The 23,909-nt window shown below is 44.8% G+C and overlaps 1 protein-coding gene across 1 annotated transcript in view; it reads right to left on the minus strand.

Annotated features, from left to right (window-relative positions):
- Positions 1-23,909, minus strand: part of AP1G1 (adaptor related protein complex 1 subunit gamma 1) — a 92,281-nt gene that overhangs the window by 48,577 nt on the left and 19,795 nt on the right. The window contains exons 2-3 of the mRNA XM_065416888.1: positions 22,623-22,826; positions 5,447-5,571 (exon numbers count right to left, since the gene is read on the minus strand). Of these exons, the coding sequence (XP_065272960.1) occupies positions 5,447-5,571; positions 22,623-22,823 (326 nt within the window). The 5' untranslated portion in view covers positions 22,824-22,826. The remainder of the gene's footprint in view (positions 1-5,446; positions 5,572-22,622; positions 22,827-23,909) is intronic.

The raw sequence follows: 23,909 nt of genomic DNA on the forward strand, positions 1-23,909 counted from the left end.
CTGGCTAACTGCAGGGGAATTGAGTGCAAGTGAGGGTCCCAATGTTCTTCAGTAGAAACAAAGGTTAAGTTGCTGGCTTTCCTTTACCTCCATGATCAAACATTTGTGACCCAGATCCATCTACATCAGTTCAAGACCTGGTTCCTCGGGCCTGTGCACAGTGGGTGGGCATAGCTGTATTGGGCTCCCTTCATCTCCTCCTCTCACTTGCACACCCAGGTGTCAATACAAAGGAGAAGATCAATGAAGGTGTTGAGTCAGGTAGGTTTCTCTACATGAACTAGCTTGTCTTCTACCTCTTTGAACTGGCACAGTTGCGCTGCCATATTCCACTAGACATTAGCTACCAGTCATCAGAAACGGGCGGCGTTTGAAGTGGCGGGCCCTTGCCTTGTCTAAGCTTCCAGAGGGCGGCCTATGCCAAGTGCACGTGGCGTGGGTGGTCATCAAAAATGGCTGAGAATTCCCACAGGAGTCATCCCAGTTGGAGAGTACTGGGCTAACAGAGGGGAGGCCCATCTATCACCATCCCCACCTTTGCCTGGTTCATGGAGTACATTCAGGGATGTAGCTGGAAAAGCAGCGACACTGGACTCCAGAGAGATTACTGAGGAACCCAGGAAGCTGAGTAGCAGATACCATCTCCTCAGCTGCCCCGGAACCTGCATGGCACATGTAAAAGCTGAGCATTCTTTGGGAAGAGCTTTTGCTTTTCCTGCCAGACGGCTCGGGGTCTCAGGAGGGGAATCAAGTATCAGAGGGGTAGCCATGTTAGTCTGGATCTGTAAAAGCAGCAAAGTGTCCTGTGGCACCTTATAGACTAACAGACGTATTGGAGCATAAGCTTTCGTGGGTGAATACCCACTTCATCTGAGGCGCCCAACGAAGTGGGTATTCACCCACGAAAGCTCATGCTCCAATACGTCTGTTAGTCTATAAGGTGCCACAGGACTCTTTGCTGCTTTTTCAGGAGGGGAGGCGCAGCGCATTTCCCATTCTCCAGCGGCAGCTCAGGCTGGCCCGGGGCTCCTCCAGCCATGGGAGGGTGGGGGGTTTGGGGCTCCTGCTGCGGGGCGGGGGTAGAGAGAAGGGACTGGGAGCTCTGGGGGGTGCGACTGGAGCATCAGGCAGAAGGGGTGGGGCCGGGGGGCTAGCCTCCCCAAAGAGGGGGTCCACCCACCACCCATGGTGCTGATGGACAACTTCATTGTAGTTTCTCTCAAGCCTGGCACAGATTCTTGGAGGTGGTGAGGGGAGATAAGTGACAGTATGGGAAACTCTTTCACCCCACCGGTCTCCCACTGAACAAGAGAAATGTTTTTGCCACAGCTTCCTCCACAACCAAAACTGCCTCAGATACTTGATGGGAGCAAAGATGCTCCTGTCTCCCAAACTCCAGCCCACAGGAACCTTAAGTGGCTACTAATGTTTGAATTCACAGCAGCTTCTTGCCTACAGGAAGCCTCAGTTGCTACTGTCTCATCCCTTCTCCCCACCTCACCCCACCTAGGAAACTACCTGAAAAGGACGCAGAGCTACTACCTGGAGAAAGGAGAGAACAGCACAGGATAGTCTAGGCCCTAAACACCCGAAAAGTACCTGGTTTTATTGCAGGATGAGTCATGCACCCAGCTGGGCCTGCCTAAAGACCAAGTTTAAAAAAAAGAAAAGGTGAGCCTCTGCAGTTTACAGACTCCCTGGTGGACTGGAGATGCCCTGAAAACATGTACACCTCTACCTCGATATAACGCTGTCCTCGGGAGCTACAAAATCTTACCGCGTTATAGGTGAAACCGCGTAATATCGAACTTGCTTTGCTCCACTGGAGTGTGCAGCCCTGGCTCCCCAGAGCACTGCTTTACCGCGTTATATCCGAATTCGTGTTATATCGGGTCGCGTTATATCGGGGTAGAGGTGTACGTAGCACATGGAATAGCAAGAGAGAACAGCGGAATTATGAGAACTTGTTTTACAGACTATTTGGGATTCAAGAACTAAAATCCCTTAATCTGGAACATGAAGTAGTCAATAAATAAGCCTTTCCCAGTGCAGCAGGCTACAACAATCTTCCTCATCTGTCACCTAAAAGGACTTTTCCACACAACACAACACGCGCCCCCCCGCTGCCCAGGAACTCTCTGCAAACTGGATATCATTCCTGGATATTACCACTGTGATCACCTATGTCACTGGATAATCCTAGATAACCATATGGAATACAAGTTAATACTTGTAATCATAGGTCTGCCTGCTATGGATCAATAATGCACATTTAGGGAGGGGTGTTTAGTTATCGCTTACTTTTAAATTACTTTGTTTTACAATGTTTTGAAAATAGCAATGCCTCTTGGAGGCCTGACAGACAACAGTTTGAAAACCAAGTCAGAGTCAGATCTCAGATGTGTCTGGGACTCAAATGGCAGAGACCACATAGGAAATAAAATTCCCTGCTCTGTTTTCCTCTCAGCTGGCCCTGTAATTGTGGAAAGATGGGATGTTACTACATCTCCTCAGATTCCCCCTAAAATCTACTAGATGACATTATCTTGGCTAGAGGAAGCAGTGTGAATGATAGTCAAGTGCCCAGGACAAGAAAAAGATGTTGCTGCACCCTGGAAAAATGCTAACTTGAAAACAAATTAAGAAAGCCAGATCTACTGATGTTCAGAGACTAAGTGCAGGGATCCAGCTATGGGAAAGAATAATGGCAAAAGCAGTTTGATAAAGGTCTCTGCATTACAGAGGTGTCTGGTAGTGACTTTATAATTAAGGTTGTGTTCCAAAGTGGGCTTAAAATAGGACATAAATTCCTGTTGTTCTCTGAGAGTAGTTGGTTTATCAGCAAGATATTTCACAAACAGTTTCCATGCCCTTTGGATTTTCTGTGTAGTTTGATTTCTCTGAACACATTTATAATGGGAAACCTCTGAATTTGGGCTCTGTCTGATTTTTTCCCCCTTGTCAGGTACTTTTCATAGATCAATCACCAATCTTAAAAATATTGTTTATTCATTCAAAAGGTGAGAGGTGTCTGCTGACTTGATCTCCTACAACAGATAAAGCTGTTTTAAACTATTTAGATTGACAGGAATTTTTAAGCAGCTATTCATGATACCACTGAAAAGTTTATGCATTGTGCACACACGCCTGATTGGAGGAGCTGTGGGGGTGGTACACAAACCTGACTGATGGGTGCCAGAAGCACACAAAACTCTGCATAAAATATTCTCTATCAGCAACTGTACTTTTGCCCCTTTCATGTTCACTCCCTACCACCCCCTCCACACTCATCCAACCCATACCCCCAGGTAAGTATAAAAACCTCAACACACACACACTGTAGTGAAGCAGTTAGGGTTGCTGCACACAAAGCATGCCTGACACACCCACAAAAGCAAGGAAGTGAAAAGTTAAGCCACTTACTACAACATACCCTGCTCTCCTTCACCTACATTACCACAACTCCTGGACATCACAGACCATGTTGCTGCAACCTTAACTCTGCTCCCTTAGGGATGCCAGGCTTCCATCACTATCTTAACCACCTATCTGCACACCTATCTTCACCAAACTCCCAACACAACGAACTACTACACCAAACACCCATAAAAAGTGGTGGAAACAATCCGGTAAAGGAACATGTGCAGAAAAGCAAAAGGAAGGCAGAGTTAAGTTTGTGGCATGTGGTGTCCAGTAGTTACGGTAATGATAAGGTTGAGGATGGGATATAGGGTATGTGCTGCTACGTGGCTTAACTGATCATTTCCTTGTTTTTACAAATTTGTCAGGTATGTGCTATGGGCAACAACTCCTCCACAAAGATTTGTGTATTAATTATTTTTAATTTTTGTATCACAGCAGCAACTGGGGTCTCCAGCCAAGATCCGGTCTCACTATAAACCCTACATAACACTGAAAGACAGTTGACACATTGAGTAACTTACAGTCTAGATTAAAACAGGACAAAGCGGTGGGGTAGCAGAAAGAGGAAGGTGAGGAGAGAAAGATAATAGTCAGAAAAATGCCAGGTTATGTAAACCAGCTGTATGCACAATTCCCAACTCAACTCCCAGTACCTGTTCCCCTAAAATTAGACTTCTTTGGGGATACAACAATCAGCCCCCTAATGTAAGTGGAAGGGAGCTAGCTGGAGGCAAGGCATTTTCAGTGAAGGGTCTTCAGTTCAAACTCCTTTGCTCTCCCCACCACTTGGTCCAACAGAGATATTCACATCTGAATTCAGAACAAGATGTAGGAAATCAATGTTCTCCTGTTGATGGGATCCCCTTTTGGGGGACAGGCAGTGGCAGCGGTGAAGTCAGTCAGTGGGAACTGGGAGGCTGAGATTTAATTTTTTATTTAGATTTCTCAGATACTCACCTGTGATTGTGCCTAGAGTATCTGAGAAATCTAAATAAAAAAAATAAATCTTAATCTCCCAGCTCCCCTGACTGGCTTCTCCCCTGACTGGCTTCCCCCCTTCCCCACCCCGCAAAAGGAGGCCTCATCAAAAAGAAAACACTGATTTTCTACACCTTGCTCTCCATTCAAACCTACTCGTCTTCAATAACATCCTTATGGAAGCCTCACAGTTTCCTGTCTGTTACTGTTCACAGCTCAGGGAGATTCCAAACCAGCTGAACACCACATCCCAGAAAGGTGCTGCCTTGCCCCTGCAGCCAACCAGTGCCCCATCACAACACCACACCCAACCAGGCCAAACTCTCAGAACAGAGTAGAGCTAGAGTCACACCCTAGAGTCACACAACTTATAAGCGCCCACCTATATTTATAAATACAATTGAGTCAGGGGACCAGTACAAGATGGCTGCAGCACTGTTCAGGGCTTTAGCCTAAGGTCCAGTCTACACTCCATATTGCAGCTGTGTTATAACCAGATCCTCTGAATTCAGTCATAAGTATGGTGTGGATGAGCCCTAAGTGATTTTGTGCTACCCTTAATTATTCAATCAGGGCTTGCTCTGCTGCAAGATGAGAAGGTAACTGCCCCCTCAGCGTCTCTAGAAGCTGCTCCACCAGCTACAGGAAGCCCATTACAACCATATTAGCTTCCTTTTCTTTTAAGGAAAGTTTTAATGACAGGATGTTCCATTCTCTCAGCCACTAATTACACACCATCACCAAGTAAATGCCCAAGACATGGAAGTTCCACGCATTAAATGGCTCTCTGCTATATGCACCAAGTTTCAAAAACTTTTTAGGGCCATAGCAGTCTGGAGCTTAGCAGCAACCAAACACGCAAGGTGACTCAAAAATGGCCTGGGCACTACTAGTGGCATTAGGGATTTCTAGACTGAAGTTCCCCCTTTTCAAACTAAATGCCAGTGGAGAATTGAGGCGTCCAAAAAGTTATTATCAGGAGCCTAACTGTGGTTCTGAAATCCCTACACACATTTGTTGATGGGGAAGGAGAGGGTAGTCTTACTTCTTGATGCAGTTGGTCATGAGAAGGTGGACATCCTGTCTCTCATCCAGTAGCAGCATGGCACCTAAGTACCCAATGCGCTTGTCTGTGAATTTCTGAGAGGCAATAAGTTTGAGGCACTCCAACTGCAAAAAAAACATAGATAAATCAGTATAAATCATACTCCTGTGCTGGGAGCAATAATAGTTTGCACTTGTATAGTATCTTCCGTCCAAGTATATCCAAGTGCTTCACTAAATTAGTATTATCTCCATTTTAAAGATTAGGGAGAAAAGCAACCCATGACCTGCCTAAAGTCTCAACAAGTCAGAAGACGAGCCAGGAACAAAACTCAAGTCTCTTGATGTAGCTACCAGACCATGCTGCCTCTCATGGCTATGAAACTCTCTTAAAGTGTACTGGAGATCCATGGGCATGAACTAAAACAGGGTGACACAGAAGTCATCAGTAAGTGAAAGACATCGTCCATCATCATTCAAGGCATACTATAGGTCTGCACAAATTAGAAATCCATTTCAATACCAGTCTAATAGAGAAAATCCAACATGGATACAGAGAGAAAAGAAACTGACAAACCCAATCTCTTTATATAATTGTATATTGGATTCATACCCCAAAATTCCAGCACCCATGAAATATCACCTATTAATTAAATGTGCACTTACTAATTGAGTGTATGTAAGACATTTGACCAAACAAAAAGAGCAGATCTTGGTAATATTGAAAATAAAAAACAGTGCCTTCAAACAGAGGTAGAATAAGGAAGTTTTTAAATGTTGGGGCAAATGTCACTCTGATAAGTGGAAGGATTTCATTAGGATGGACAACCCTTAAAACAGATGTAAGTGATATATTAAAAAAATAAAATAAAGTGTTATATGAGTTGATACAGATTGCTTAACTTTATTAACAACTTCCAGGGAAGAAAAAAACTAAAGCTATCAGTATTAGAAAATTGTATACACGTGCTTGAAGTTTCAGCAATCAAGATTACTGCTGGAATGTATAACCTCATGACTGTGTTTTTAAAAAACAAACTGCATAAAGCTGTTATGGAATATAGACTGTAAATATGAAACAGCAGCAAAATAATGGAATAAAATAATAGAAAAGGTTGGTGAGATAATATCTTTTATTGGACCAACTTCTGTTGGTGAAAGAGAGAAGCTTTCAAGCTACACAAGTCCAGAACTGAAGAGCTGTGTGTAGCTTGGAAGCTTGTCTCTTTCACCAACAGAAGCTGGTCCAATAAAAGATACATCTCACCCACCTTATCTCTCTAATATCCTGGGACCAACACAGCTACAACACCACTGCAAATGGAATCAGATAATGCAAATTATAAGTACTGGCTCTAACACTAATCAATTAGTGCAAGTTCAGTACTATATAACATACTATAAAGTATGTCTCTCCATCTCTATATAACAAAATATATATTACCCCGGATATCTATATGAAATGCAAAATAGCCAGGTTGGGAACTCTGGATGGTAAAAAAAAATTGAAAACCATCCTGAAAGTAGAAAAAATATTAGAGATAGAACTCAAACAGGACTTCAAGACACATACTGTATTGAGAAACTGCATGTTAAAAGGACTCAAACTGGGAGTAAAGAAGCTAGTTCTGCTCTTGCTCTTTATACCAAAAAAGGCAAACTTAAATTTGTGGACCCAGACGATTACTATTATAGCTCACTGGAAAAAACTATTAATACAATATCTTGTAGTGGAAGACAAACATTATGAAAACAGTGCAAGAGATTTTTTTTTTAAATGGATAGCAGTAAAAGTATACATTGCACACAAAAACAAAATAAAAGAAATACTGAAATCACAGAGATGCTTTGATATAGACATGGTAATCCTATAGTTATAGGATAGTCAAGAAGGATATACACAGAGGACACCTGAATTACGTAACCACTCCTCCTCTAGCTCTCTCTTTTTTCTCCTGACACTGTGCGCTCCTGCCCCACTGGGGGAACATTTAGCTTCCCACAATGAAAATTAATACAAATGGTTAAATATATATTTATCATATTATGTTTGTGTTTAAATAATTGGGGGGGGGGGGGGAAGAAATGGTAATGATATATGGCCAATATACAACACGTTGATGAAAACTGTTAATTCTGTAATAAGACATTGTAATGGGCTGCATGGCGTGCCCTTGCGTATCCAACCCCTTGGCCCCGCTCCTCACAGACTCAGGGACACTCCAAGCTGGTGCAACACCCGTGCCCTTTATTTGTGTCCGTTTTCCACCACCAGTGTCCTACTATATACAGGCTATTTACAGTGCCTTGGCCTAACACAGGCCTGGTCAGCAACAGAGTAGCAGGCTCCTACATCTCCCTGAGCCTCCCGTCTCTCGTGGTCTCCGCCCCACCTTCCACTCACTTCCTCCAAGCCTTATAGCTCCTACTTAATGAGGCTGGCAGATGCAGTCAGTGATTGGGCAAACCTTCCTTGGAGGTTTTTAAGGTCAGGCTTGACAAAGCCCTGGCTGGGATGATTTAGTTGGGAATTGGTCCTGCTTTGAGCAGGGGGTTGGACTAGATGATTTCCTGAGGTCCCTTCCAACCCTGATATTCTATGATTCTATTTACCCAGCCCCGATCTATTCCCCCTGATTGGGGCTGGAGTAGCAGGAGCTGATGGAGGCTTCCCCAGCAACACCCTGCCACAGACATGTACCTATAAAAAACAAGACAATATAACTAATGTCTTGCTGTAAATAATCTTAAATATTAAAATAAAATATTCCTCCCAAAAAAACCATCATAACAGTGAATTTAAAGGCAAACAGAAAAGATCTGCACAGTAGAAACCCTATTATATAAACTAACTGGGAATTGAGACGTCCATAAAATGGAACATCTCAAAGTTACAACAGGTACAGTGCACTGCACTGCTTTCTCCTTGTTCTTCAAAACCACTGCAAAGTGACAGCCATTGCAATGTGAAGGGATGTTGACTTGCTCTTCATCAATATCACTCCTTAGGTGACACTCTCCCGCCCCAAGTCAAGAAAAATGGCCCATATGGTGCTCAAAAGATCACTGTTTGTAAAATGGAGGTTCTAATGTAATTAAAATAATGTAAACTATTTAAAATCACAACCCAATCAAGATGTGTAGCCTTACTGTGGCAATTTGGGTGATGTGCTGCACCTTTGAGGTACCCTAGAGCAGCGTTTCTCAACCTTTTTGATACTAGGCACTGGCTTTCTGCCTTTCTAAACTGTGTCAGGGAGAGCTCAGGGACTGGTGTCAGTCCATGGACCAGTCATTGAGAAACACTGCCCTAGAGAACATTTAAACATATACTAACCCATATCCTAAAACAGGCTAAATTAGAGATTAACTGGTCTGGGACTATAACAGGCTAGGACTATAACAATGTTTAAAAGGGGACTGGATAAATTCATGGTGGCTAAGTCCATAAATGGCTATTAGCCAGGATGGGTAAGAATGGTGTCCCTAGCCTCTGTTCGTCAGAGGATGGAGATGGATGGCAGGAGAGAGATCACTTGATCATTGCCTGTTAGGTTCACTCCCTCTGGGGCACCTGGCATTGGCCACTGTCGGTAGACAGATACTGGGCTAGATGGACCTTTGGTCTGACCCAGTACGGCCTCTCTTATGTTCTTATGTTCTTATGACAATTTAGAAGAGAGATTGGTAATTCGCTGAATACGAAGCTTGCAAAAGGAGGTTTGATGGCTGGCATGTTTCTACATCACAGCTGCACACAGGCCCCATCTACACTAAGAAACTGAGCCAGATTTTGAAACGGCTTTTAAATACAGTATCTCCTCGCTTAACGTTGTAGTTATGTTCCAGACAATCAACAAGCTGGAACTGGACTTGTGGTTCCCAGACCAGGTAAATATAAACCTCACAGGAGGAAAAGCAACTCAGGCCTGGTCTACACTACCGAATTAGGTTGATGTATGGCAACTTATGTCGACCTAACTCTGTAAAATGTAGCTCCCACTGATGTAAGTCACCCACTACATCGACACAATAATGCCACCTCCACGAGAGGCGTAGCACTTCGGTCGATGTAGTAGGGCGACGCGTTACATACATCGCCTGTTTGTCATCCCTGCACAGGGCTAACAGCTGGAGCCCCACTGCCCGCGTCCCACAATGCCCCACACAGTTAAATCAGTGGAAGCGCTCCGGATGAGGACATACACTGCCAACAGAAGCAGCACAGTGTGGATGTGAAACACCACTTTAATTACTGTGGTGGCTGTACGTTGACTTAATTTTGTAGTGTAGACATGTCCTTAGTCTGCTCAATGTCACTCCAGGGCTTGGAACTCACTCCTGCCTGACAGTGGCAACAGACTCCTCCAGCCTTGCTCTTATTCTCTCCCTATACCTAGTCATGCTCCAGCCCTGCTCTTGCTGCTGCCCTACTCCTGCTCCAGCCTCACTCCAACTCTGCCCTGGACTCCTGATTCCAGCTCCAACCACTATGCTTGACCATCCCCATTCCAGTTTCTGACAATTTGAGCAGACCCAGTTGGGCTCAGTGGCGAAGATGGATCTCCTATGCCAGCAGGTACCCCCTACAATTAAAATGAAGTCTCCAGGCAATCCTGCCACTGATATGGCAGAACTAGTTCAAGGTCTCCAGAATCAAGTGGCCTAGCTACAACGCAAAAATGCCTTCTTATGTTCGCAGGTCCCAGGCTCTCTCGTGCCATCAGGCACAACAGCCCAAAGATCCCACTATCAGAGAAATTTGACGGGAACCATCAGACATTTCATGGGCTCCTCAGTCAATGTCATCTGCTGTTCTGTTGGGCCCACCCGTGTACCCAAACAACCAGACCAAGGTAGGAATCATCACCAGCGTATTGACAGGCAAAGCACTGGATTGGGCAAGGAGACCTGATTCTCAATGACTTTGATGAATTCGTTCGTGTCTTTTCACTCATGTTTGATGACCCACACTGTGCCCGCTCCACCAAAGTTACCCTGCAGTCACTCAAACAAGGCCCCCGTCCTGTTGCGACCTATGCCACCCACTTCCGTCATCTGGTCTCAGACATGGCCTGGAATGAAGCAGCACAGATTTATCATTTCTATCTAGGCCTGAACGATGAGATTAAAGACAAACTGGCCCAGGTTGATACCTCCACAGCACTACTGCCCTACATTAAGCTATGTATCCAAATTGACAACTGTTTGAGTGATGCCAGGAAAGAAGGAAGGTACACACTCGGTCCCTGCCTAGTCTTGTCCCATTCCTGCCACACACACACACACACACACAGGCAATTGCTGGACCCGAACCCATGCAGGTAGACCTGACAAGACGGCGCGCCTCAGATCGAGAGAAGGAATATCGTCATCTGAATGACCTCTGCCTGTACTGTGGGGAACGAGGCCACTTTGCCACCAAGTGTCCCCTCAAGTCCTGTCTCAGGACTGGTCTGGGAAAATGGGCAGGTTCAGCCTCCTTAGAGGGAATGCAACCAGACAGAATGACAGGATTGGATTCCCCAAACAGAACTCCTCTGCTACCTGTGTGTATCCTAACCGCCAAGGACAATGGCCAATCCCACCTTCAAGTGCAGCTCTGACTTTGGTTCCTGTCTACACCTGAGGTGAGCTGCACCCAGCTTGCTCCGATAGACTCGAGCTTCTGGCCATTTCATGGACACTGGATTTGCTAAAACTAACCACCTACCAATGCAATGGAAGTTTGCCCCCAACTTGGAGGAGACAATTGATGGCAGCTTGCTGTCCTCAGACCCTGTCATCCGTGAGACTGCATCTCTCTGAACTGTAATTCAAGACCACCAGGAAGCCCTGCAATTTAACCCTGCTCATTCCTGTTCCCAACTGTGCTTGGCATTCGCTGGCTCTCCCTCCACAATCCGTGCATTTCCTAGAGAGCATGAGAAGTCTGGTCCCTATAGGAGTACCTTGAGGAAAATCTAGCAAACAATTTTATCCATTATTCTACATCCCCTGCCAGGGTACCAATCCTTTTTGTTTAAAAAAAAAAAAAAGATGGCACCCTGCGCCTCTGCGTAGACTATCGAGTGCTCACCAGTATCACCATCAAAAATAAATATCCTTTCCCATTGATCAATGAACCACTATAGAGTCAGCCCGGCTAAAATTTTCATTAAACTCGACCTATGTGGCACCTATAACCTAGTCCACATCCGAGAGGGCGATGAATGGAAAACAGCTTTTCGTACCTGATATTGACATTTTGAATACCCTGTCACGCCTTTTGGTCTCTCCAATACCCCTGCCACATTCCAGCACGTGGTCAATGATATCTTCAGAGATGTTCTGAACCAGTTTATCATAATCTATCTAGACATCCTTATTTTTTTTAGAGAACCCAACAGTTACTACGTGAACTTCTCCAAGCACAGTCTGTATGGGAAACCTGAAAAATGTGAATTTGATTGCACCTCTATGAACTTCTTGGGTTATACTTAGGGCTGTCAAGCAATTAAAAAAATTAATCGCAATTAATCACACTGTTAAACAATAATAGAATACCATTTATTTAAATATTTTTGGATGTTTTCTACATTTTCAAATATACTGATTTCAATTACAACAAAGTGCACAGTGCTCACTTTATATTTATTTTTGATTACAAATATTTGCACTGTAAAAAAAACAAAAGAAATAGTATTTTTAATTCACCTAATGCAAGTACTGTAGTGCAATCTCTTTATCATGAAAGTTGAACTTACAAATGTAGAATTATGTACCAAAACTGCATTCAAAAATAAAACAATGTAAAATTTCAGAGCCTGCAAGTCCACTCAGTCCTACTTCTTGTTCAGCCAATCGCTCAGACAAACAAGTTTGTTTATGTTTGCAGGAGATAATGCTGCCCGCTTCTTGTTTACAATGTCACCTGCTTTCTCATGGCACTGCTGTAGCCAACGTCGCAAGATATTTATGTGCCAGATGCGCTAAAGATTCATATGTCCCTTCATGCTTCAACCACCATTCCAGGGGACATGTGTCCATGCTGATGACGGGTTCTGCTCAATAACAATCCAAAGCAGTGCGGACCGACACATGTTCATTTTCATTATCTGAGTCAGATGCCACCAGCAGGAGGTTGATTTTTTTTTTTTTTTTTTTAGTGGCTCGGGTTCTGTAGTTTCTCCATTGGAGTGTTGCTTTTTTAAAACTTCTGAAAGCATGCTGCATACCTCGTCCCTTTCACATTTTGGAAGGCACTTCAGATTCTTAAACCTTGGGTTGAGTGCTGTAGCTATCTTTAGAAATCTCACATTGGTACCTCCTTTGCATTTTGTCAAATCTGCAGTGAAAGTGTTCTTAAAATGAACAACATGTGCTGGGTCATCATCTGAGACTATAACATGAAGTATATGGCAGAATGCTGGTAAAACAGAGCAGAGGATATACAATCTTCCCGAAAGAGTTCAGTCACAAATTTAATTAATGAATTATTTTTTAACAAGCGTCATCAGCATTGAAGCATGTCCTCTAGAATGGTGGCCCAAGCATGAAGGGGCATACGAATGTTTAGCATATCTGGCATGTAAGTATCTTGCAATGCTGGCTACAAAAGTGTCATGCAAATGCCTATTCTCACTTTCTGGTGACTTTGTAAATAAGAAGAGGGCAGTATTAGCGCCTATAAATGTAAACAAACTTGTTTGTCTTAGCAATTGGCTGAACAAGAAGTAGCACTGAGTGGACTTTGTTTTGTTTTTGAGCACAGTTATGTAACAGAACAAAAATCTACATTTGTAAGTTGCACTTTCAGGACAAAGATTGCACTACAATACTTGTATGAGGTGAATTGAAAAATATTATTTACTTTGTTTATCATTTTTACAGTGCAAATATTTGTGATAAAAAATAATATACACTTTGATTTCAATTAAAACACAGAATACAATATATATGAAAAAGTAGAAAAACATCCAAAATATTTAATAAATTTCAATTGGTATTCTGTTGTTTAACAGTGCGATTAAAACTGCAATTAATCGCGATTAATTTTCTTTAGTTAAATCACATGAGTTAACTGCGATTAATCGACAGCCCTAGGTATACCATCTCCCTTATGTTTCCTCTATGCTAATTAATTAGCAGAGCTGCGCACATCCGGCAGCGTGTGTTCAGGTGTCCCTCGCCACTCGCTTTGCAGCCACATTGCTCCTGCAGCTGCTCGTGAGCCCCTCCTGCTAGCTGTGCAGAGCGGAGGGGAGAGGGGAGGTGCTGATGTCACCCCTTTCCCCTGCCCCTGAAACCCCATCTCCACAGAGCAGGAGAGAGGGGACAGGGCTCAGGACTGGGAGCAGGAGAGAGCCGCTGTAGTCTGAGATCTGAATGAACCTTCCGGGTGGTGAGTGAGGGCCTTAGAGACAGCGCATGGTCTCAGAGACTTCCCTCATCTCCCCAGAGCAAGGGCGGGGGGCAGGGCTCAGGAGCAGGAGAACTTTCAGTGAGTGCCTCAAAGAGGTAGTGCATGGCATCTCTCAGAAACTTCCCCAGCAGCCAGCACACTGTGAGAGTGTCTTTCTCTCTCTCTCTCTCTCTCACACACACACACACACACACACACACACACACACACACACACACAGTCTTTTACACTCACCTCTCAACACATACTTGTGTTATTGTTGTTACTTCTTGGTACTTCCTGCAATGCACATATATTCTCTGTCATTTTATTCTTTCAAAGTGTGTTATTTTAGGTTTTTGACTGGTCAATGCATTTCATAATTTTTATTTCTGTCTTACACTAAAATTTAATTCTTTGACTAGTGAGTTTTAAAATGCCTAACCTCTCCTGGCTGGAATAATTATCCCTATGGTAACTTTTTAAAAACCTATATTATATCTAGGTTTTTTGTTTCTACTGATGGCGCACACCTGCACATTACCTCAGTGCACGTAACTAAATGTATTCCGCACATGGATGGAAAAATTAGAAGGAACGTTGCATCTCTCCCAGCAGAATAAGTTTGGATGTCAAAAAGATCTCTGCAGTTTTGAGTTGGGCAATCCCCAAGAACATCTGCGATGTTCAGTGCTTCTTAGTGCTTGCCAGCTTCTCTAGATGATTCATTCAAGTTATCTCACAATTGGTATTTCCACCTGCTCAGCTGTTATGGAAGAAATCTGCTTTCAGCTGGACTCCAGAAGCCCAAATGGGTTTTAATCAGGTTAAGAAAGCGTTTACTTCTGCCCCCATCCTAATATACCTGGATCCATCTAAACCCTTTGTCATTGAAACAGATGCCTCCAGTTACATGATTGGGGCTATATTATCTCAGCATCATGGACCTCCTCCGTTGAATGACCTCCTCCGTTGTCATCATGAATGACCTCCTCCGTTGTTCCTTGTATTCTAGGAAGCTGACGCCCAAGGAACAAAATTATGAAATCTACGATAAGGAGTTATTAGACATCAAGACTGCATTTCAGGAGTCATGCCACCACCTAGAAGGTGCACCCTTTCCAGTCCAGGTGTCCACAGACAAAACCTGGAACATATCCAAAAGCCCCAACGTTAGATACATTGGTCCCTCTTCTTCTCTAGATTTAACTTCACCCTGGCCTACCAACCCAGTACCCAAAATGGCAAACCTGATGCATTATCTCACAAGGGCGAAAACCTAGATAAGGAAGATAACCGTCCCAAACCTGCCACTGTATTGAAGCCCTGCCATTTTATAAATGTGCTGGACATACCAATCTTCTGGCTCTTGTGAAGTTCACATTGCCCAATGATCCGCTTGCAGTGACATGGACGTCAGCCAATTCTGATCCAAACTTCTTGGTCAAAAACGAGGAACTCTGGTTGAAGGATTGCCTTTATGTCACCAACAGACGACCCCATCTAGCTGTACTCCAGCTAGGCCACTATTCCCCTCTGGCAAGTCACTTCGGGTACTGGAAGACAGCAAAGCTGATCTCCTGCTACTTTTGGCCAAAACTATTCTCCTCCATCAAATCTTACACAGCTTCCTGGGAGGTATGTTGCCAGATGAAGATCCCCCATGCCAAACCTCCTGATCCCGCTTCCAACCCCATTCCAACCCTGGGCCTCTATCTTGATGGACTTCATCACTGACCTCCCCACTTCGCAGGCCTGCACAGCTATACTGATAGTCATCGACCTCCTCACTAAAATGGCGCACTTTGTGCCTTGTCAGAAGATCCCCACTGCAAAAGCGACACTCACTTATTTTTTGACCACATCTTCAAGTTCCACAAGTTACCAACTGACATTACATACAAATGTTGGCCACAGTTTATCTCCCACTTTTGGAGAGAATTGTTCGAACACATGAAAATTACCCCATGCATTTCCTCTGTCTACTACCTCCAGACAAATGGACAAACAGAACAGGTAAGCCAAATTCTAGAACAATATCTTTGCTGCTTCATTAACTACCATCAAGATTGCCGGGTCCGGTTCCTGACGTTCGCCAAGTTCGCTTACAATAATTCTGATCACAAATCAACCCTCCAAAACCCCTTCTATTCCAATTATGGCTTCCGCCCCCATTTCATCCATCTGTACCACCAGCCTTCTGTGTCCCTGCAGCCTCCAATTTGGTTCAACACCTCCACTGCATTCAAGAAGAATTAAAATCACACTTAAACTTGGCTAAGGAGAACTACAAAAATATGCTGACTTTCATTGACGGGCCCATACTCCCATGGCAGTCGGAGACAGCGTATGGCTCTCAACTCAACCGTTGGACATCTTCCGACCCCCAAGGAAATTAGACCACCGTTACCTTGGCCCATTCCAGATCATTCAACAGATTAACCCAGAGGCCTTCAAGCTCCAGCTACCCCGTAACATGACGATACATCCAGTATTGCATGTTTCCTTGTTAAAGAAATATTTGGACAACTCCTTTCCTAGTTGTACAAAAACATGTCCATGCCCCATCTTGGTTCAGGGGCAGGAAGAATATATGGTAAGACAGATCTTGGACTCTGGGCTCCTCAGAAGACGACTGATGTACCTCGTGGACTGGGAAGGGTATGGACCAGCTGACTGTTCGGGAAGCTGCCAGTAACATACACGCACCCATCCTCCTTCATGAATTCCATCAATTGCAACCCAGCAAGCTGGGTCGAAAGACATTGGGGAAGTGCATCAAGGAGGGGTTAATGTAAGGTGATGAGTCACTCCTGTGCTAGGCTCCAGCCAATTCACAAGCCAGGAACTGGTCTTGTGACTCCAGACTACGTACATAAACCTCCCAGGAGGAACAACAGTTCAGTCTGCTCAGCATCACTTCAAGGCTTGGAACTTGCTTCTGCCTAAGAGTAGCATCAGGCTCCTCAAGCCTTAGCCTGCTCCAACCTTGCCCTTGCTCCAGCCCTGCTCCCAGTCCTGCTCCAGCCTTGCTTCAACTCCACCCTGGACTCCAAATTCCAGCTCCAACCACTAGGCCTGACTGCTCCAGCTCCGACCACTAGGCCTGACCATCCCCACCACAGTTTCTGACCATGGCAACCTGGATGTGTGGAAGAAGACAAATATGACAACATGCCCTTGAACAGGGGTTACAGGAGGGACAGTGGAATTTACAATGATTGAGAAGGTAAAAGTTTGAGGGCAGAAATTAGCTCAATTTGCATCACTGAGATGGAGCTGATGGAAAATCCAGGATGAGAAAACAGTCCAGAGATGCAAGACTGAACAGAGAGGAGAGAAGTGGGAGCCACTAGCAAAAGTTAAAAAAAATAACCGAACATGTGAGTTTAGACGAGGCCGTCCAGAAATAAGATGCAGGGCACTGGATCTCCAGTTCTCTCATTCTGCTGATCCTTTACAAGAGAACGATTCTTCCATGGACTCTTCTCTCCCAACTTCCCAATCTGCAAAGTTCTCAAAATGTTTTCTTGTGCAACCCCCCAGGAAAAATGCTGCAGAGTTCCAAGAGACATGAATCACAGTTTGAGAACCAACAATAAGAACATAAGAATGGCCCTACTGGGTCAGACCAAAGGTCCATCCAGCACAGTATCCTGTCCTCCGACAGTGGCCACTGCCAGGTGCCCCAGAGGGAATGAACAGAACAGGTAATCATCAAGTGATCCATCCCCTGTCGCTCATTCCCAGCTTCTGGCAAACAGAGGTTAGGGACACCATTCCTGCCCATTCTGGCTAACAGCCATTGGTGGACCTATCCTCCGTGAATTTATCTAGTTCTTTTTTGAACCCTGTTATGGTCTTGGGCTTCACAACATCCTCTGGCAAGGAGTTCCACAGGTTGACTGTGTGTTGTGTGAAGAAATACTCCCTTTTATTTGTTTTAAACCTGCTACCTATTAATTTCATTTGATGACCCCTAGTTCTTGTGTTATGAGAAGTAGTAAACAACACTTCCTTATCTACTTTCTCTACACCAGTCATGATTTTATAGGCCTCAATCATATCTCCCCTTAGCCGTCTCTTTTCCAAGCTGAAAAGTCCCAGTCTTATTAATCTCTCCTCATACAGAAGCCGTTCCATACCCCTAATCATTTTTGTTGCACTTTTCTGAACCTTTTCCAATTCCAATATACCTTTTTTGAGATGGGGTGACCACATCTGCACACAGTATTCAAGATGTGGGCATACCATGGATTTATATAGAGGCAACATGATATTTTCTGTCCTATTATCTATCCCTTTCTTAATTATTCCCAGCATTTTGTTCGCTTTTTTGACTGCCGCTGCACATTGAGTGGATGTTTTCAGAGAACTATCCACAATGCCTCCAAGATCTTTTTCTTGAGTGGTAACAGCCAATTTAGACTCCATCATTTTATATGTATAGTTGGGATTATGCTTTCCAATGTGCATTACTTTCCATTTATCAACATTAAATTTCATCTGACATTTTGTTGCCCAGTCACCCAGTTTTGAGAGATCCTTTTGTAGCTCTTCGCAGTCTGCCTGGGACTTAACTATCTTTAGTAATTTTGTATGATCTGCAAATTTGGCCACCTCACTATTTACCCCTTTTTCTAGATCATTTATGAATATGTTGAATAGAACTGGTCCCAGAACAGACCCTGAGGGACACCACTATTTACCTCTCTCAATTCTGAAAACTGACCAGTTATACCTGCCCTTTGTTTCCTATCTTTTAACCAGTTACCAATTCATAAGAGGACCTTTCCTCTTAACCCGTGTCAGCTTACTTTGCGTAAGAGCCTTTGGTGAGGGACCTTGTCAAAGACTTTCTGAAAATCTAAGTACACCATATCGATTGGATCCCCTTGGTCCACATGCTTGTTAACCCCCTCAAAGAATTCTAGTAGATTGGGGAGGCACGATTTCCCTTTACTAAAACCATGTTGACTCTTCCTCAACAAATTATGTTCCTCGATATGTCTAACAATATTGTTCTTTATTATAGTTTCAACCAATTTGCCTGGTATTGAAGTCAGGCTTACAGGTCTGTAATTGCCGGGATCACCTCTGGAGCCCTTTTTAAAAATTGGCATCACATTAGCTATCCTCCAGTCATCTGGTACAGAAGCTGATTTAAATGATAGGTTACAGATGACAGTTAGTAGTTCTGCAATTTCACATTTGAGTTCCTTCAGAACTCTTGGGTGAATACCATCTTGTCCTGATGACTTATTGCTGTTTAATTTATCAATTTGTTCCAAAACCTCCTCTAATGATACCTCAATCTGGGACAGTTCCTCAGCTCTGTCACCTAAAAAGAATGGCTCAGATTTGGGAATCTCCCTCACATCCTCAGCCGTGAAGACCGATGCAAAGAATTCATTTAGTTTCTCTGCAATCATCCCTGAGTGCTCCTTTAGCACCTCAATCATCCAGTGGCCCCACTGGTTGTTTAGCAGGCTTCCTGCTTCTCATGTACTTAAAAAAAAAAAAATTTGCTATTACTTTTTGAGTATTTGGCTAACTGTTCCTCAAATTCTTTTTTGGCCTTCCTAATTGTATTTTTACACTTCAGTTGCCAGTGTTTATGCTCCTTTCTATTTTCCTCACTAGGATTTAACTTCCACTTTTTAAAAAGATGCCTTCTTGCCTCTCACTGCTTCTTTTACTTTGTTGTTTAGCCACGATGGCTTTTTTTTTTGGTTCTCTTACTATGTTTTTTAATTTGGGGTATACATTTAAGTTGAGCCTCTATTATGGCGTCTTTAAAAAGTTTCCATGCAGCCTGCAGAGATTTCACTTTTGGCACTGTACCCTTTAATTTCTGTTGAACTAACCTCCTCATTTTTGCGTAGTTCCCCTTTCTGAAATTAAATGCTACAGTGTTGGGCCGCTGTGATGTTTTTCCTGCCACAGGGATATTAAATTTAATTATATTATGTAGAGAGATGGGGGGACCTCAAAGGAGGAGCGGGGGGGAAGGGGACGGGACAGGTCAAGTCTTCCCTCTTTGGGAACCAGCTCTAAAGGAACAATGAAGTAATCATAAAAGAGCACTCTGGGATTTATCTCCAGACATGTGTGTATGTGAAATATCTGATTGCTAAAATTCACCCTGAGAAATAGCTGGTGAGCTCCAGTGTCATGTAAACACAAACTGGCAAAGCTCTATTCAGTAACATAACCAGGCTGAAGCTCTCACCAGATCTAGTGAATGGAAGAAACCTTGATACCAGCATATCCATTTCATTTAGAGGAAAGACAATACAGATTCTGCTTTCCTTTTCTAATTGATATGTCAGCAAAGCAAGACATGTAGGTAGGCTTGGAAGGAAGCAGTTCTGCCCTTCACCTTCTCTGGCACCTTTTCCATACTAGTCCCTGTTTTTTGGCTACTCCCTCCAACTCCAAGTCCCCCAAACCTCAAGCTGATGATGCCAGGAATGTGATCACTGCTGGGGACTGAGCAAGAGGGGAACTGCAGTCCAAGTCAAACGCAGGCCTTCACAAGACCACTCATTTTCTCCTTGTATGACTTTTCTCTCTGCACGCTAATAACTTCCTATCCTGGGGTGTTAAAGTCTTGAACTCCTATCAACGAGAGGATTCCACTGCTGGGCAGTGCATTTCTTAAGCAGTTCCCTGATCCTGACACAAAGCAGGAGCACTCTTCACTTGCCATCTGCAGGCCAGAGTGGAGAACACCTCCTTCATAGAGCCAGCACTTTGCCATGTAACTCCCAGTTCTCTAAAGAGCAGAGTGGTCAAAGCTTTGCCCATTACTGACCCTGAGAGCCTCCTGTGGCAATCTCCCCTCCCAGCTTACTGGCCCCACCCTTTTCCTGTGGCAACCACATCAGAATAGCCACCCTGGCTCAGACCCAAGATTCTTTAGTCGATTACCCTCGTCAGATCGTGCCAGAACCACATGCTTCAGAGGAAGGTGGAAGACCTCCACAGTAGGCAATAACCTTCCCCCCATAGGCACCCACTCCCCCATGGGCACCCACTGGCAGCCCCCCCGATCAGCACTTCCCACCCGCCAGTGGCCCTGCCGATTAGCATCTCCCCCTCCCTCCCAGCACATCCCACCTGCAGCGTATCAGCTGTGGCATTCAGGAGGCACTGGGGGGAGGGAGAGGAGTGAGGGCGGGGCATGCTTGAGGGAGGGAGTGGAATGGGGCAGGAAGAAGTGGGCCCAAGGTGGAGCCTTGGGGAAAGGGGTGGAGTGGGGGTGGGGTCTGGGGCAGAGCGGGAGGTCGAGCACTCCCCCTCCCCCAGCAAGTAGAAAGTCGGCGCCTTTGCTTCCTCCTACATAGATCCTATCCTGGTTTCTTATAGTTAGGAATTGGCTTAAGCCCTGAACCACAAGGTTAATAGGTTTTAACATCAGAATGGACCATAAGATCATTTAGTCTGACTTCCTGCATATTACAGGCCAGAGAATTTCACCTAGTTACTGCTGCATTGAGCTCAATAAAGTTTAATATCCCTTTCAAAATTTCTCATTAATTATACTCTGGATATTCTTGATATCTATACAGCTATCCAACCCCTTTTTGAATCTTGTTACGTTCTCAGCTTGAATGACTTCCTGTGGCAATCAGTTTCACAGTTTAACCAAAGTGCTTGGTTACATGCAGTAACAATATTAGGAGGGTATGAATGGGACAAGATGTAAATAAACTTGTTCTGATACAATGGCTACAACTACTTGATACATCCCTCTATCCTGGGAGAGGAAATGAACTACCCAGCTACAGGATGGATAATTTTACGTTTACTAGAACAGTCTGACCTCACTTCTGCAGCCTCCAACTTGTCTAACAACATCAGGGCATTTTGGAATTTGGTTCTGCTTGAATGCATTTACTGTACCAGCCACATGGTGGTGTTTGCAAATTTGATCAAGGATGAATTTACACCAGAGACACAAAGCAGCCTCAAGGGTTCCACCAATATGCCTGGATTTTTGAAATGTAATTATGTCAGGAAAGCCTCTGCAAGCATTAGAAGCCTAGGCTGAGCTAGGATCAACAGGAAGCTTTATGGCATGAAGATGATTTTGTCACAATGATTAAGCAACAACTCCAGCCAGAAGTGTTCTGTAGAACAAGAACTTCCCCCTTCCGTTCTCTCTCACACACACACCACACACCATGATTAATCAGTGGAACTCACTGCCACAAGACAGAAGCCAAGACTTTAGGATAATTAAAAAATGAATTAGACATGTATATGGTTAATAAAATATTCTCTCAGTCACATTAGCTAGAATAAAAGCGTAACAGTATTTCTGTTTCAGAGCACAAACCACCCACTACCCGCCCGGGGTTATGATGAAACTTCCTATATAAGCAGATGAGTGCCTATTTGTTGATTATGGGATTTCATATCCCTTCCACTGGCACTTGCCACCATCAGAGAAAATATTGGGCTAGATGGACTACTGGTCTGATCTAGTCTGGAAATTCCTACGTTTCCTTTCCATGGAACACAGTTTGAGAACTACTATTGCACAGCAATCACCATACCCAATTACCAGACAGTACCGCAGGCTGGACATTTTCATGAAATTCAGGACATTTTTATATAAGCCTTGACTAAGGGTGGACAGATTACAATTAGAATGTAGACCACTAACATGGGCAGAACAAACTTGCCCAGATTCAGAAGAAAACAAACCAAGACAGACTCCAAAAGCTACTAAATCATCCTTAACAGAAGACAACAGGAATTGGAGCTAAGTTCCAGCCAACCCTACCTGTCCAAAATGCGCAGGATAGCCCAACATGTGCATGTACAGTAGTTTTGCCACATTCCGGCAGCGGTATGTATTATCCTCTTCTCTGAAGGATGACCGGATGGCAGCACATTCTTTCTGAATCATTTCACGCTCTTCTGCTTGGGTTCGTGCTGTCCGGATGGTCCGGATCAGCTCCCGCAGTCTGATGGGGGCTGGCATCCTCTGGGAGAGGGGAGAAAAAGAAATGCATGTGTAAAACCTCCACAAAAAAGGAAACTTCACAGCCTTCTCAGCTTTCAATATCGAAGAGCGTTTTCCTCCTTGCCCTATGGCTATGGATTATGGAGGGTCCGGCTCCTAGGTGGAGGCGCACAAGCTCTCACCCACAGGCACCCCCCCCCCCCAGTGGAGTCAGTGCACTGGGAGCGTGGGTGCAGTGCGCGGAGCCCCGTGGCCCCCTGCCTAGGAGCCGGACCTGCTGCTGGCTGCTTCCGGGGCTCAGCACGGTGTCGGAACAGGTAGGGACTAGCCTGCCTTAGCCAGGCAGCACCGCCGACAGGACTTTTAACGGCCAGTGGTGCTGACCAGAGCCGCCGCGACCCAGTCCCTTCCATTCCACGACCCAGTTCTGGGTCGAGACCCACAATTTGAAAATCACTGCTCCAGGGACCACACGCACTGGCATCCAAAGCTCCCAATTAATTCAGTTGCAGTTGTGAGTACTCAGAACATCAGAGCCCAGCTGACTCAAGCTGGGCACCCAGAAGATGAGGAACACCCACATACCTGTCAAAACACTGCTTTCAGTAACATGCCCAGTATCACATAGCATGTCTATACTAGAGCTAGGGATAGAACCCAGTTCTCCTGGGTGGTATTTCAACTGCTTTAAATGTAAAACCATCCTCTCTCTTCCTGCACTCCCTTGCTTCAACTGGTTGATCTTGGAGTATCTGCCAGTCCATCACGATCTCTGGCCACTAAAAGTCCAATGGCGCAGCGGGGCTGAGGCAGGCTGCGTGCCTGTCCTGGCCTCACGTCACTCCCAGAAGCGGCTGGCTGCTGGCACGTGTCTGCGGCCCCTGGGGGCAGGGAGAAGGCGGCTCCGTGTGCTGCCCCCGCCCCCAGCACCGTCCCCACAGCTCCCTGGCCAATGGGAGCTGCAGGGGCGGCGCTTGCGGGCATGGGCAGCACACGGAGACCCGCTGCCCACCTCCCCCCAGGGGGCGCAGAGACGTGCCAGCAGCCAGCCGCTTCCGGGGGCGGCGTGGGGCCATGGCAGGCAAGCAGCCTGCCTCAGCCCCG

Source organism: Emys orbicularis, chromosome 14, assembly GCF_028017835.1.
Source record: "Emys orbicularis isolate rEmyOrb1 chromosome 14, rEmyOrb1.hap1, whole genome shotgun sequence".
NCBI lineage: Eukaryota > Metazoa > Chordata > Testudines > Emydidae > Emys > Emys orbicularis.